The 13,498-nt window shown below is 47.1% G+C and overlaps 1 protein-coding gene across 2 annotated transcripts in view; it reads right to left on the bottom strand.

Annotated features, from left to right (window-relative positions):
- The window catches only part of LOC115110541 (noelin-2-like), a 139,888-nt gene that overhangs the window by 41,769 nt on the left and 84,621 nt on the right, over nt 1-13,498 (bottom strand). For both annotated transcript variants that reach the window (XM_065006503.1, XM_065006504.1), the window contains exon 2: nt 10,105-10,254. In XM_065006503.1, coding sequence (XP_064862575.1) covers nt 10,105-10,254 — 150 coding nt within the window. The remainder of the gene's footprint in view (nt 1-10,104; nt 10,255-13,498) is intronic.

A 13,498-nucleotide genomic window follows, 5' to 3' on the forward strand; every position in this document is an offset into this window, starting at 1 on the left:
GGTGTAGAGAGTGTAGAGTGTAGAGAGATGGTGTAGAGAGTGTAGAGAGGTGGTGTAGAGAGTGTAGAGAGTGTAGAGAGATGGTGTAGAGAGTGTATGAGTGTGGAGAGATGGTGTAGAGAGTGTATGAGTGTAGAGAGATGGTGTAGAGAGTGTATGAGTGTAGAGAGATGGTGTAGAGAGTGTATTAGTGTAGAGAGATGCTGTAGAGAGTGTATGAGTGTAGAGACTGTAGAGAGATGGTGTAGAGAGTGTAGAGAGTGTAGAGAGATGTTGTAGAGAGTGTAGAGAGATGGTGTAGAGAGTGTAGAGAGGTGGTGTAGAGAGTGTAGAGAGTGTAGAGAGATGGTGTAGAGAGTGTATGAGTGTGGAGAGATGGTGTAGAGAGTATATGACTGTAGAGAGATGGTGTAGAGAGTGTATGAGTGTAGAGATATGGTGTAGAGAGTGTATGAGTGTAGAGAGATGGTGTAGAGAGTGTATGAGTGTAGAGAGATGGTGTAGAGAGTGTATGAGTGTAGAGAGATGGTGTAGAGAGTGTATGAGTGTGGAGAGATGGTGTAGAGAGTGTATTCGTGTAGAGAGATGCTGTAGAGAGTGTAGAGAGATGGTGTAGAGAGTGTATGAGTATAGAGAGATGGTGTAGAGAGTGTATGAGTGTAGAGAGATGGTGTAGAGAGTGTATGAGTGTAGAGATATGGTGTAGAGAGTGTATGAGTGTAGAGAGATGGTGTAGAGAGTGTAGAGAGTATAGAGAGATGGCGTAGAGAGTGTAGAGAGATGGTGTAGAGAGTGTTTGGGTGTGGAGAGATGGTGTAGAGAGTGTATGAGTGTAGAGAGATGGTGTAGAGAGTGTATGAGTGTAGAGATATGGTGTAGAGAGTGTATGAGTGTAGAGAGATGGTGTAGAGAGTGTAGAGAGATGGTGTAGAGAGTGTAGAGAGTATAGAGAGATGGCGTAGAGAGTGTAGAGAGATGGTGTAGAGAGTGTTTGGGTGTGGAGAGATGGTGTAGCGAGTGTAGAGAGATGGTGTAGAAAGTGTAGAGAGTATAGAGAGATGGTGTAGAGAGTGTAGAGAGGTGGTGTAGAGAGTGTAGAGAGATGGTGTAGAGAGTGTATGAGTGTGGAGAGATGGTGTAGAGAGTGTATGAGTGTGGAGAGATGGTGTAGAGAGTGTATGAATGTAGAGAGTATGGGGAGATGGTGTAGAGAGTGTATGAGTGTAGAGAGATGGTGTAGAGAGTGTATGAGTGTAGAGAGATGGCGTAGAGAGTGTAGAGAGATGGTATAGAGAGTGTAGAGAGTATAGAGAGATGGCGTAGAGAGTGTAGAGAGATGGTGTAGAGAGTGTTTGGGTGTGGAGAGATGGTGTAGAGAGTGTAGAGAGATGGTGCAGAGAGTGTAGAGAGTGTAGAGAGATGGTGTAGAGAGTGTAGAGAGTGTAGAGAGATGGTGTAGAGAGTGTATGAGTGTAGAGACTGTAGAGAGATGGTGTAGAGAGTGTATGAGTGTAGAGATATGGTGTAGAGAGTGTATGAGTGTAGAGAGATGGTGTAGAGAGTGTAGAGAGATGGTGTAGAGAGTGTAGTGTAGAGAGATGGCGTGAGAGTGTAGAGAGGTGTAGAGAGATTTGGTGTGGAGAGATGGTGTAGCGAGTGTAGAGAGATGGTGTAGAAAGTGTAGAGAGTATAGAGAGATGGTGTAGAGAGTGTAGAGAGGTGGTGTAGAGAGTGTAGAGAGATGGTGTAGAGAGTGTATGAGTGTGGAGAGATGGTGTAGAGAGTGTATGAGTGTGGAGAGATGGTGTAGAGAGTGTATGAATGTAGAGAGTATGGGGAGATGGTGTAGAGAGTGTATGAGTGTAGAGAGATGGTGTAGAGAGTGTATGAGTGTAGAGAGATGGCGTAGAGAGTGTAGAGAGATGGTATAGAGAGTGTAGAGAGTATAGAGAGATGGCGTAGAGAGTGTAGAGAGATGGTGTAGAGAGTGTTTGGGTGTGGAGAGATGGTGTAGAGAGTGTAGAGAGATGGTGTAGAGAGTGTAGAGAGTGTAGAGAGATGGTGTAGAGAGTGTAGAGAGTGTTGAGAGATGGTGTAGAGAGTGTATGAGTGTAGAGAGTGTAGAGAGATGGTGTAGAGAGTGTAGAGAGTGTAGAGAGATGGTGTAGAGACTGTAGAGATGGTGTAGAGTGTGTATGAGTGTAGAGAGATGTTGTAGAGAGTGTGGAGAGATGGTGTAGAGAGTGTAGAGAGTGTAGAGAGATGGTGTAGAGAGTGTATGAGTGTAGAGAGTGGAGAGATGGTGTAGAGAGTGTATGAGTGTGGAGAGATGGTGTAGAGAGTGTATGAGTGTAGAGATATGGTGTAGAGAGTGTATGAGTGTAGAGGATGGTGTAGAGAGTGTAGAGATGGTGTAGAGAGTGTAGAGAGATGGTGTAGAGAGTGTTTGGGTGTGGAGAGATGGTGTAGAGAGTGTAGAGAGATGGTGCAGAGAGTGTAGAGAGTGTAGAGAGATGGTGTAGAGAGTGTAGAGAGTGTAGAGAGATGGTGTAGAGAGTGTATGAGTGTAGAGACTGTAGAGAGATGGTGTAGAGAGTGTAGAGAGTGTAGAGAGATGGTGTAGAGACTGTAGAGATGGTGTAGAGAGTGTATGAGTGTAGAGAGATGTTGTAGAGAGTGTAGAGAGATGGTGTAGAGAGTGTAGAGAGTGTAGAGAGATGGTGTAGAGAGTGTAGAGAGGTGGTGTAGAGAGTGTAGAGAGTGTAGAGAGATGGTGTAGAGAGTGTATGAGTGTGGAGAGATGGTGTAGAGAGTGTATGAGTGTAGAGAGATGGTGTAGAGAGTGTATGAGTGTAGAGAGATGGTGTAGAGAGTGTATTAGTGTAGAGAGATGCTGTAGAGAGTGTATGAGTGTAGAGACTGTAGAGAGATGGTGTAGAGAGTGTAGAGAGTGTAGAGAGATGGTGTAGAGAGTGTATGAGTGTAGAGAGATGTTGTAGAGAGTGTAGAGAGATGGTGTAGAGAGTGTAGAGAGGTGGTGTAGAGAGTGTAGAGAGTGTAGAGAGATGGTGTAGAGAGTGTATGAGTGTGGAGAGATGGTGTAGAGAGTATATGACTGTAGAGAGATGGTGTAGAGAGTGTATGAGTGTAGAGATATGGTGTAGAGAGTGTATGAGTGTAGAGAGATGGTGTAGAGAGTGTATGAGTGTAGAGAGATGGTGTAGAGAGTGTATGAGTGTAGAGAGATGGTGTAGAGAGTGTATGAGTGTGGAGAGATGGTGTAGAGAGTGTATTTGTGGAGAGATGCTGTAGAGAGTGTAGAGAGATGGTGTAGAGAGTGTATGAGTATAGAGATGGTGTAGAGAGTGTATGAGTGTAGAGAGATGGTGTAGAGAGTGTATGAGTGTAGAGATATGGTGTAGAGAGTGTAGAGTGTAGAGAGATGGTGTAGAGAGTGAGAGTAGAGAGATGGCGTAGAGAGTGTAGAGAGATGGTGTAGAGAGTGTTTGAGTGTGGAGAGATGGTGTAGAGAGTGTATGAGTGTAGAGACTGGTGTAGAGAGATGAGTGTAGAGAGATGGTGTAGAGAGTGTGAGTGTAGAGAGATGGTGTAGAGAGTGGAGAGATGGTGTAGAGAGTGTAGAGAGTATAGAGAGATGGCGTAGAGAGTGTGGGAGATGGTGTAGAGAGTGTTTGAGTGTGGAGAGATGGTGTAGAGAGTGTAGAGAGATGGTGAGAAAGTGTAGAGAGTATAGAGAGATGGTATAGAGAGTGTAGAGAGATGGTGTAGAGACTGATGAGAGTGTAGAGAGATGGTGTAGAGAGTGTTTGGGTGTGGAGAGATGGTGTAGAGAGTGTAGAGAGATGGTGCAGAGAGTGTAGAGAGTGTAGAGAGATGGTGTAGAGAGTGTAGAGAGTGTAGAGAGATGGTGTAGAGAGTGTATGAGTGTAGAGACTGTAGAGAGATGGTGTAGAGAGTGTAGAGAGTGTAGAGAGATGGTGTAGAGACTGTAGAGATGGTGTAGAGAGTGTATGAGTGTAGAGAGATGTTGTAGAGAGTGTAGAGAGATGGTGTAGAGAGTGTAGAGAGTGTAGAGAGATGGTGTAGAGAGTGTAGAGAGATGGTGTAGAGAGTGTAGAGAGGTGGTGTAGAGAGTGTAGAGAGTGTAGAGAGATGGTGTAGAGAGTGTATGAGTGTGGAGAGATGGTGTAGAGAGTGTATGAATGTAGAGAGTATGGGCAGAGATGGTGTAGAGAGTGTATGTGTAGAGAGATGGTGTAGAGAGTGTATGAGTGTAGAGAGATGGTGTAGAGAGTGTAGAGAGATGGTGTAGAGAGTGTAGAGTGTAGAGAGATGGTGTAGAGAGACTGTAGAGATGGTGTAGAGAGTGTTTGAGTGTGGAGAGATGGTGTAGAGAGTGTAGAGAGATGGTGTAGAGAGTGTAGAGAGTGTAGAGAGATGGTGTAGAGAGTGTAGAGAGATGTGTAGAGAGTGTAGAGAGATGGTGTAGAGAGTGTAGAGATGGTGTAGAGAGTGTAGAGAGGTGGTGTAGAGAGTGTTGGTGTAGAGAGTGTAGAGAGGTGGTGTAGAGAGTGTAGAGAGATGGTGAGAGAGTGTATGAGTGTGGAGAGATGGTGTAGAGAGTGTATGAGTGTGGAGAGATGGTGTAGAGAGTGTATGAATGTAGAGAGTATGGGGAGATGGTGTAGAGAGTGTATGAGTGTAGAGAGATGGTGTAGAGAGTGTATGAGTGTAGAGAGATGGCGTAGAGAGTGTAGAGAGATGGTATAGAGAGTGTAGAGAGTATAGAGAGATGGCGTAGAGAGTGTAGAGAGATGGTGTAGAGAGTGTTTGGGTGTGGAGAGATGGTGTAGAGAGTGTAGAGAGATGGTGCAGAGAGTGTAGAGAGTGTAGAGAGATGGTGTAGAGAGTGTAGAGAGTGTAGAGAGATGGTGTAGAGAGTGTATGAGTGTAGAGACTGTAGAGAGATGGTGTAGAGAGTGTAGAGAGTGTAGAGAGATGGTGTAGAGACTGTAGAGATGGTGTAGAGAGTGTATGAGTGTAGAGAGATGTTGTAGAGAGTGTAGAGAGATGGTGTAGAGAGTGTAGAGAGTGTAGAGAGATGGTGTAGAGAGTGTAGAGAGGTGGTGTAGAGAGTGTAGAGAGTGTAGAGAGATGGCGTAGAGAGTGTAGAGAGATGGTGTAGAGAGTGTTTGGGTGTGGAGAGATGGTGTAGAGAGTGTAGAGAGATGGTGCAGAGAGTGTAGAGAGTGTAGAGAGATGGTGTAGAGAGTGTAGAGAGATGGTGTAGAGAGTGTATGAGTGTAGAGACTGTAGAGAGATGGTGTAGAGAGTGTAGAGTGTAGAGAGATGGTGTAGAGACTGTAGAGATGGTGTAGAGAGTGTATGAGTGTAGAGAGATGTTGTATAGAGTGTAGAGAGATGGTGTAGAGAGTGTAGAGAGTGTAGAGAGGTGGTGTAGAGAGTGTAGAGAGATGGTGTAGAGAGTGTAGAGAGTATAGAGAGATGGCGTAGAGAGTGTAGAGAGATGGTGTAGAGAGTGTTTCGGTGTGGAGAGATGGTGTAGCGAGTGTAGAGAGATGGTGTAGAAAGTGTAGAGAGTATAGAGAGATGGCGTAGAGAGTGTAGAGAGATGGTGTAGAGAGTGTTTGGGTGTGGAGAGATGGTGTAGAGAGTGTAGAGAGATGGTGCAGAGAGTGTAGAGAGTGTAGAGAGATGGTGTAGAGAGTGTATGAGTGTAGAGATGGTGTAGAGAGATGGTGTAGAGACTGTAGAGAGATGGTGTAGAGAGTGTAGAGAGATGTAGAGAGATGGTGTAGAGAGTGTAGAGAGATGGTGTAGAGAGTGTAGAGAGATGGTGCAGAGAGTGTAGAGAGTGTAGAGAGATGGTGTAGAGAGTGTAGAGAGTGTAGAGACTGTAGAGAGATGGTGTAGAGAGTGTAGAGAGATGGTGTAGAGACTGTAGAGATGGTGTAGAGAGTGTATGAGTGTAGAGAGATGTTGTAGAGAGTGTAGAGAGATGGTGTAGAGAGTGTAGAGAGTGTAGAGAGATGGTGTAGAGAGTGTAGAGAGATGGTGTAGAGAGTGTAGAGAGATGGTGTAGAGAGTGTAGAGAGGTGGTGTAGAGAGTGTAGAGAGGTGGTGTAGAGAGTGTAGAGAGTGTAAAGAGATGGTGTAGAGAGTGTATGAGTGTGGAGAGATGGTGTAGAGAGTATATGACTGTAGAGAGATGGTGTAGAGAGTGTATGAGTGTAGAGAGATGGTGTAGAGAGTGTATGAGTGTAGAGAGATGGTGTAGAGAGTGTATGAGTGTAGAGATATGGTGTAGAGAGTGTATGAGTGTAGAGAGATGGTGTAGAGAGTGTAGAGAGATGGTGTAGAGAGATAGAGAGATGACGTAGAGAGTGTAGAGAGATGGCGTAGAGAGTGTTTGGGTGTGGAGAGATGGTGTAGAGAGTGTAGAGAGATGGTGTAGAAAGTGTAGAGAGTATAGAGAGATGGCGTAGAGAGTGTAGAGAGATGGTGTAGAGAGTGTTTGGGTGTGGAGAGATGGTGTAGAGAGTGTAGAGAGATGGTGTAGAGAGTGTAGAGAGGTGGTGTAGAGAGTGAGAGAGTGTAGAGAGATGGTGTAGAGAGTGTATGAGTGTGAGAGATGGTGTAGAGAGTGTATGAGTGTGGAGAGATGGTGTAGAGAGTGTATGACTGTGGAGAGATGGTGTAGAGAGTGTATGAATGTAGAGAGTATGGGAGAGGGTGTAGAGAGTGTATGAGTGTAGAGAGATGGTGTAGAGAGTGTATGAGTGTAGAGAGATGGTGTAGAGAGTGTAGAGAGATGGTGTAGAGAGTGTAGAGAGATGGTGTAGAGAGTGTTTGGGTGTGGAGAGATGGTGTAGAGAGTGTATGAATGTAGAGTGGGGAGATGGTGTAGAGAGTGTATGAGTGTAGAGAGATGGCGTAGAGAGTGTAGAGAGATGGTATAGAGAGTGTAGAGAGTATAGAGAGATGGCGTAGAGAGTGTAGAGAGATGGTGTAGAGAGTGTTTGGGTGTGGAGAGATGGTGTAGAGAGATGGTGCAGAGAGTGTAGAGAGTGTAGACAGATGGTGTAGAGAGATGGTGTAGAGTGTAGAGAGATGGTGTAGAGAGTGTAGAGAGATGGTGTAGAGAGTGTAGAGAGATGGTGTAGAGAGTGTAGAGAGTATAGAGAGATGGTGTAGAGAGTGTAGAGAGATGGTGTAGAGAGTGTTTGGGTGTGGAGAGATGGTGTAGAGAGTGTAGAGATGGTGCAGAGAGTGTAGAGAGTGTAGAGAGATGGTGTAGAGAGTGTATGAGTGTAGAGACTGTAGAGAGATGGTGTAGAGAGTGTAGAGAGATGGTGTAGAGAGTGTAGAGAGATGGTGTAGAGAGTGTAGAGAGGTGGTGCAGAGAGTGTAGAGAGTGTAGAGAGATGGTGTAGAGAGTGTAGAGAGTGTAGAGACTGTAGAGAGATGGTGTAGAGAGTGTAGAGAGATGGTGTAGAGACTGTAGAGATGGTGTAGAGAGTGTATGAGTGTAGAGAGATGTTGTAGAGAGTGTAGAGAGATGGTGTAGAGAGTGTAGAGAGTGTAGAGAGATGGTGTAGAGAGTGTAGAGAGATGGTGTAGAGAGTGTAGAGAGATGGTGTAGAGAGTGTAGAGAGGTGGTGTAGAGAGTGTAGAGAGGTGGTGTAGAGAGTGTAGAGAGTGTAAAGAGATGGTGTAGAGAGTGTATGAGTGTGGAGAGATGGTGTAGAGAGTATATGACTGTAGAGAGATGGTGTAGAGAGTGTATGAGTGTAGAGAGATGGTGTAGAGAGTGTATGAGTGTAGAGAGATGGTGTAGAGAGTGTATGAGTGTAGAGATATGGTGTAGAGAGTGTATGAGTGTAGAGAGATGGTGTAGAGAGTGTAGAGAGATGGTGTAGAGAGTATAGAGAGATGACGTAGAGAGTGTAGAGAGATGGTGTAGAGAGTGTTTGGGTGTGGAGAGATGGTGTAGAGAGTGTAGAGAGATGGTGTAGAAAGTGTAGAGAGTATAGAGAGATGGCGTAGAGAGTGTAGAGAGATGGTGTAGAGAGTGTTTGGGTGTGGAGAGATGGTGTAGAGAGTGTAGAGAGATGGTGTAGAGAGTGTAGAGAGGTGGTGTAGAGAGTGTAGAGAGTGTAGAGAGATGGTGTAGAGAGTGTATGAGTGTGGAGAGATGGTGTAGAGAGTGTATGAGTGTGGAGAGATGGTGTAGAGAGTGTATGAGTGTGGAGAGATGGTGTAGAGAGTGTATGAATGTAGAGAGTATGGGGAGAGGGTGTAGAGAGTGTATGAGTGTAGAGAGATGGTGTAGAGAGTGTATGAGTGTAGAGAGATGGCGTAGAGAGTGTAGAGAGATGGTGTAGAGAGTGTAGAGAGATGGTGTAGAGAGTGTTTGGGTGTGGAGAGATGGTGTAGAGAGTGTATGAATGTAGAGAGTATGGGGAGATGGTGTAGAGAGTGTATGAGTGTAGAGAGATGGCGTAGAGAGTGTAGAGAGATGGTATAGAGAGTGTAGAGAGTATAGAGAGATGGCGTAGAGAGTGTAGAGAGATGGTGTAGAGAGTGTTTGGGTGTGGAGAGATGGTGTAGAGAGATGGTGCAGAGAGTGTAGAGAGTGTAGACAGATGGTGTAGAGAGATGGTGTAGAGTGTAGAGAGATGGTGTAGAGAGTGTAGAGAGATGGTGTAGAGAGTGTAGAGAGATGGTGTAGAGAGTGTAGAGAGTATAGAGAGATGGTGTAGAGAGTGTAGAGAGATGGTGTAGAGAGTGTATGAGTGTGGAGAGATGATGTAGAGAGTGTAGAGAGATGGTGTAGAGAGTGTATGAGTGTAGAGAGATGCTGTAGAGAGTGTATGAGTGTAGAGAGATGGTGTAGAGAGTGTATGAGTGTAGAGAGATGGTGTAGAGAGTGTATGAGTGTGGAGAGATGGTGTAGTGAGTGTATGAGTGTGAAGAGATGGTGTAGAGAGCGTATGAGTGTGGAGAGATGGTGTAGTGAGCGTATGAGTCTGGAGAGATGGTGTAGTGAGTGTATGAGTGTGGAGAGATGGTGTAGAGAGTGTATGAGTGTGGATAGATGGTGTAGAGAGTGTATGATTGTAGAGAGATGGTGTAGAGAGTGTATGAGTGTTGAGAGCTGGTGTAGAGAGTGTATGAGTGTTGAGAGCTGGTGTAGAGAGTGTATGTGTGTGGAGAGAGGGTGTAGAGAGTGTATGTGTGTGGAGAGAGGGTGTAGAGAGTGTATGTGTGTGGAGAGAGGGTGTAGAGAGTGTATGTGTGTGGAGAGAGGGTGTAGAGAGTGTATGTGTGTGGAGAGAGGGTGTAGAGAGTGTATGTGTGTGGAGAGAGGGTGTAGAGAGTGTATGTGTGTGGAGAGAGGGTGTAGAGAGTGTATGTGTGTGGAGAGAGGGTGTAGAGAGTGTATGTGTGTGGAGAGAGGGTGTAGAGAGTGTATGTGTGTGGAGAGAGGGTGTAGAGAGTATGTGTGTGGAGAGAGGGTGTAGAGAGTATGTGTGTGGAGAGAGGGTGTAGAGAGTGTATGAGTGTAGAGAGATGGTGTGTTTGACTGTTTATTTAAGCTGACATTGTGTGTGAACAGTTCGAGTGCAGCTGCAGCAGTCGGCTGGCTGCTCCATTTACTGATCTGGTTCATATTCTTTTTTTTCACTGCTTTTTCTTGACTTTGTTTTTCAGCCTAATGGATCCAATTGGAACAACATTACAAGGCGAAGGCTCAATGAATCCAATCTTCATGGGTACCTGTTTCTCTCTCATGCTACTGCAATCGTTTTGACGAACAAACAAAGTATTATGACACACACTGTTTGCATGCATGACTGATCAAACCTCAGCGGGATAGAGTGAGTGTGACTGTCATAGTGGGACTGTCATAGTGACTGTTCATCTCTAAGAGTCTAATTGGTTTACAACAGAAGGAGCCAGGGTGTGGATTCGTTTCTATGCCTGCGTCGTGTTTGTGCGTGCGTGTGTGATTGTACCAGACGTGGGTAACAAAATGTGTGAGTTGTTGACGGCTGTTACCTTCTCCATGAGCTGGCGGAGCTGCCGACTGCGTGGGTCTCGGTTACACATGTTCTGGGCCGGGGCCACCACTGTACAGATACACTTCCCATCTGCATCCTGAGCTGAACTGTAGATCTGCCAGCCCTCCTCTGGGCTAGGATAGAGAGCCTGCACGGAGACACAGAGAGAGAGGGGGGAGTTAGTGATAGAAAGAGAGAGGGGGAGAGGGGGAGAGAGGGAGGGGTAGAGAGAGGGGTTCGGATGAAAGCGACATAGAAAGAGGAGATGGAGTCGGGGAGAGAGGGAGGGGTAGGGAGGGAGAATGGAATAGAGACAGATGCCCTAAAGAAAGGTAAGAAGGAGAAAGAGAGGAGAGGATGTAGAGAGAGAACAAGATAATGGGGGGAAGAGAGAGCGGGGCTTACAAAGTAGAGAAAGGGAGGTAGGGATCAAAGGGCTGTGTGAGAGGAGAGGATCTAATAAGTTTGGACACAGAGAGGAAATGGAACTGTATTGGGATCGATAGCGCTGCTCTTTACCAGAGCACCATTGAGGGGCTGAGAGGATGGATGTCTCTCTTAATAATCCAATCAGGAGAAGTAGTGTACACACACACACACACACATTGACATACTGTACAGAAACACACACCCATATTGACATACTGTACAGAAACACACACACATGCCTGTAAAAGACACGTACACACACGCAAACATGGTTTTAGTATAACACACACACATATGGATACAAACCCCTCACACAGAATACAAAGTCAATTGTAATGAGAGAGAGAAGAGCAATGCAATTAAGGACACAAGCCCATCGAAAGTGGAGAGAAAGACGATCAGATTAGAATGGCTTGGGGGACAGACAAGAGGACTATGTGTTTGGAGTATAAAGTAGCAGCCACCCTGGGAGCCAATGTTCTCTCTCTCTCTCTCTCTCTCTCTCTCTCTCTACATTTACATTTACATTTAAGTCATTTAGCAGACGCTCTTATCCAGAGCGACTTACAAATTGGTGCTTTCACCTTATGACATCCAGTGGAACAGCCACTTTACAATAGTGCATCTAAGTCTTTTAAGGGGGGTGAGAAGGATTACTTTATCCTATCCTAGGTATTCCTTAAAGAGGTGGGGTTTCAGGTGTCTCCGGAAGGTGGTGATTGACTCCGCTGTCCTGGCGTCGTGAGGGAGTTTGTTCCACCATTGGGGGGCCAGAGCAGCGAACAGTTTTGACTGGGCTGCGCGGGAACTGTACTTCCTCAGTGGTAGGGAGGCGAGCAGGCCAGAGGTGGATGAACGCAGTGCCCTTGTTTGGGTGTAGGGCCTGATCAGAGCCTGGAGGTACTGAGGTGCCGTTCCCCTCACAGCTCCGTAGGCAAGCACCATGGTCTTGTAGCGGATGCGAGCTTCAACTGGAAGCCAGTGGAGAGAGCGGAGGAGCGGGGTGACGTGAGAGAACTTGGGAAGGTTGAACACCAGACGGGCTGCGGCGTTCTGGATGAGTTGTAGGGGTTTAATGGCACAGGCAGGGAGCCCAGCCAACAGCGAGTTGCAGTAATCCAGACGGGAGATGACAAGTGCCTGGATTAGGACCTGCGCCGCTTCCTGTGTGAGGCAGGGTCGTACTCTGCGGATGTTGTAGAGCATGAACCTACAGGAACGGGCCACCGCCTTGATGTTAGTTGAGAACGACAGGGTGTTGTCCAGGATCACGCCAAGGTTCTTAGCGCTCTGGGAGGAGGACACGATGGAGTTGTCAACCATGATGGCGAGATCATGGAACGGGCAGTCCTTCCCGGGAGGAAGAGCAGCTCCGTCTTGCCGAGGTTCAGCTTGAGGTGGTGATCCGTCATCCACACTGATATGTCTGCCAGACATGCAGAGATGCGATTCGCCACCTGGTCATCAGAGGGGGGAAAGGAGAAGATTAATTGTGTGTCGTCTGCATAGCAATGATAGGAGAGACCATGTGAGGTTATGACCGAGCCAAGTGACTTGGTGTATAGCGAGAATAGGAGAGGGCCGAGAACAGAGCCCTGGGGGACACCAGTGGTGAGAGCGCGTGGTGAGGAGACAGATTCTCGCCACGCCACCTGGTAGGAGCGACCTGTCAGGTAGGACGCAATCCAAGCATGGGCCGCGCCGGAGATGCCCAACTCGGAGAGGGTGGAGAGGAGGATCTGATGGTTCACAGTATCGAAGGCAGCCGATAGGTCTAGAAGGATGAGAGCAGAGGAGAGAGAGTTAGCTTTAGCAGTGCGGAGCGCCTCCGTGATACAGAGAAGAGCAGTCTCAGTTGAATGACTAGTCTTGAAACCTGACTGATTTGGATCAAAAAGGTCATTCTGAGAGAGATAGCGGGAAAGCTGGCCAAGGACGGCACGTTCAAGAGTTTTGGAGAGAAAAGAAAGAAGGGATACTCGTCTGTAGTTGTTGACATCGGAGGGATCGAGTGTAGGTTTTTTCAGAAGGGGTGCAAATCTCGCTCTCTTGAAGACGGAAGGGACGTAGCCAGCGGTCAGGGATGAGTTGATGAGCGAGGTGAGGTAAGGGAGAAGATCACCGGAAATGGTCTGGAGAAGAGAGGAGGGGATAGGGTCAAGCGGGCAGGCCGGCCGTCACAAGACGCGAGATTTCATCTGGAGAGAGAGGGGAGAAAGAGGTCAGAGCACAGGGTAGGGCAGTGTGAGCAGAACCAGCGGTGTCGTTTGACTTAGCAAACGAGGATCGGATGTCGTCGACCTTCTTTTCAAAATGGTTGACGAAGTCATCTGCAGAGAGGGAGGGGGGGGGGATTCAGGAGGGAGGAGAAGGTTGCAAAGAGCTTCCTAGGGTTAGAGGCAGATGCTTGGAATTTAGAGTGGTAGAAAGTGGCTTTAGCAGCAGAGAGAGAAGAGGAAAATGTAGAGAGGAGGGAGTGAAAGGATGTCAGGTCCGCAGGGAGGCGAGTTTTCCTCCATTTCCGCTCGGCTGCCCGGAGCCCTGTTCTGTGAGCTCGCAATGAGTCGTCGAGCCACGGAGCGGGAGGGGAGGACCGAGCCGGCCTGGAGGATAGGGGACATAGAGAGTCAAAGGATGCAGAAAGGGAGGAGAGGAGGGTTGAGGAGGCAGAATCAGGAGATAGGTTGGAGAAGGTTTGAGCAGAGGGAAGAGATGATAGGATGGAAGAGGAGAGAGTAGCGGGGGAGAGAGAGCGAAGGTTGGGACGGCGCGATACCATCCGAGTAGGGGCAGTGTGGGAGGTGTTGGATGAGAGCGAGAGGGAAAAGGATACAAGGTAGTGGTCGGAGACTTGGAGGGAGTTGCAATGAGGTTAGTGGAAGAACAGCATCTAGTAAAGATGAGGTCGAGCGTATTTCCTGCCTTGTGAGTAGGGGGAAGGTGAGAGGGTGAGGTCAAAAGAG

The sequence above is a fragment of the Oncorhynchus nerka genome, linkage group LG21 (assembly GCF_034236695.1).
Source record: "Oncorhynchus nerka isolate Pitt River linkage group LG21, Oner_Uvic_2.0, whole genome shotgun sequence".
Lineage (NCBI taxonomy): Eukaryota > Metazoa > Chordata > Actinopteri > Salmoniformes > Salmonidae > Oncorhynchus > Oncorhynchus nerka.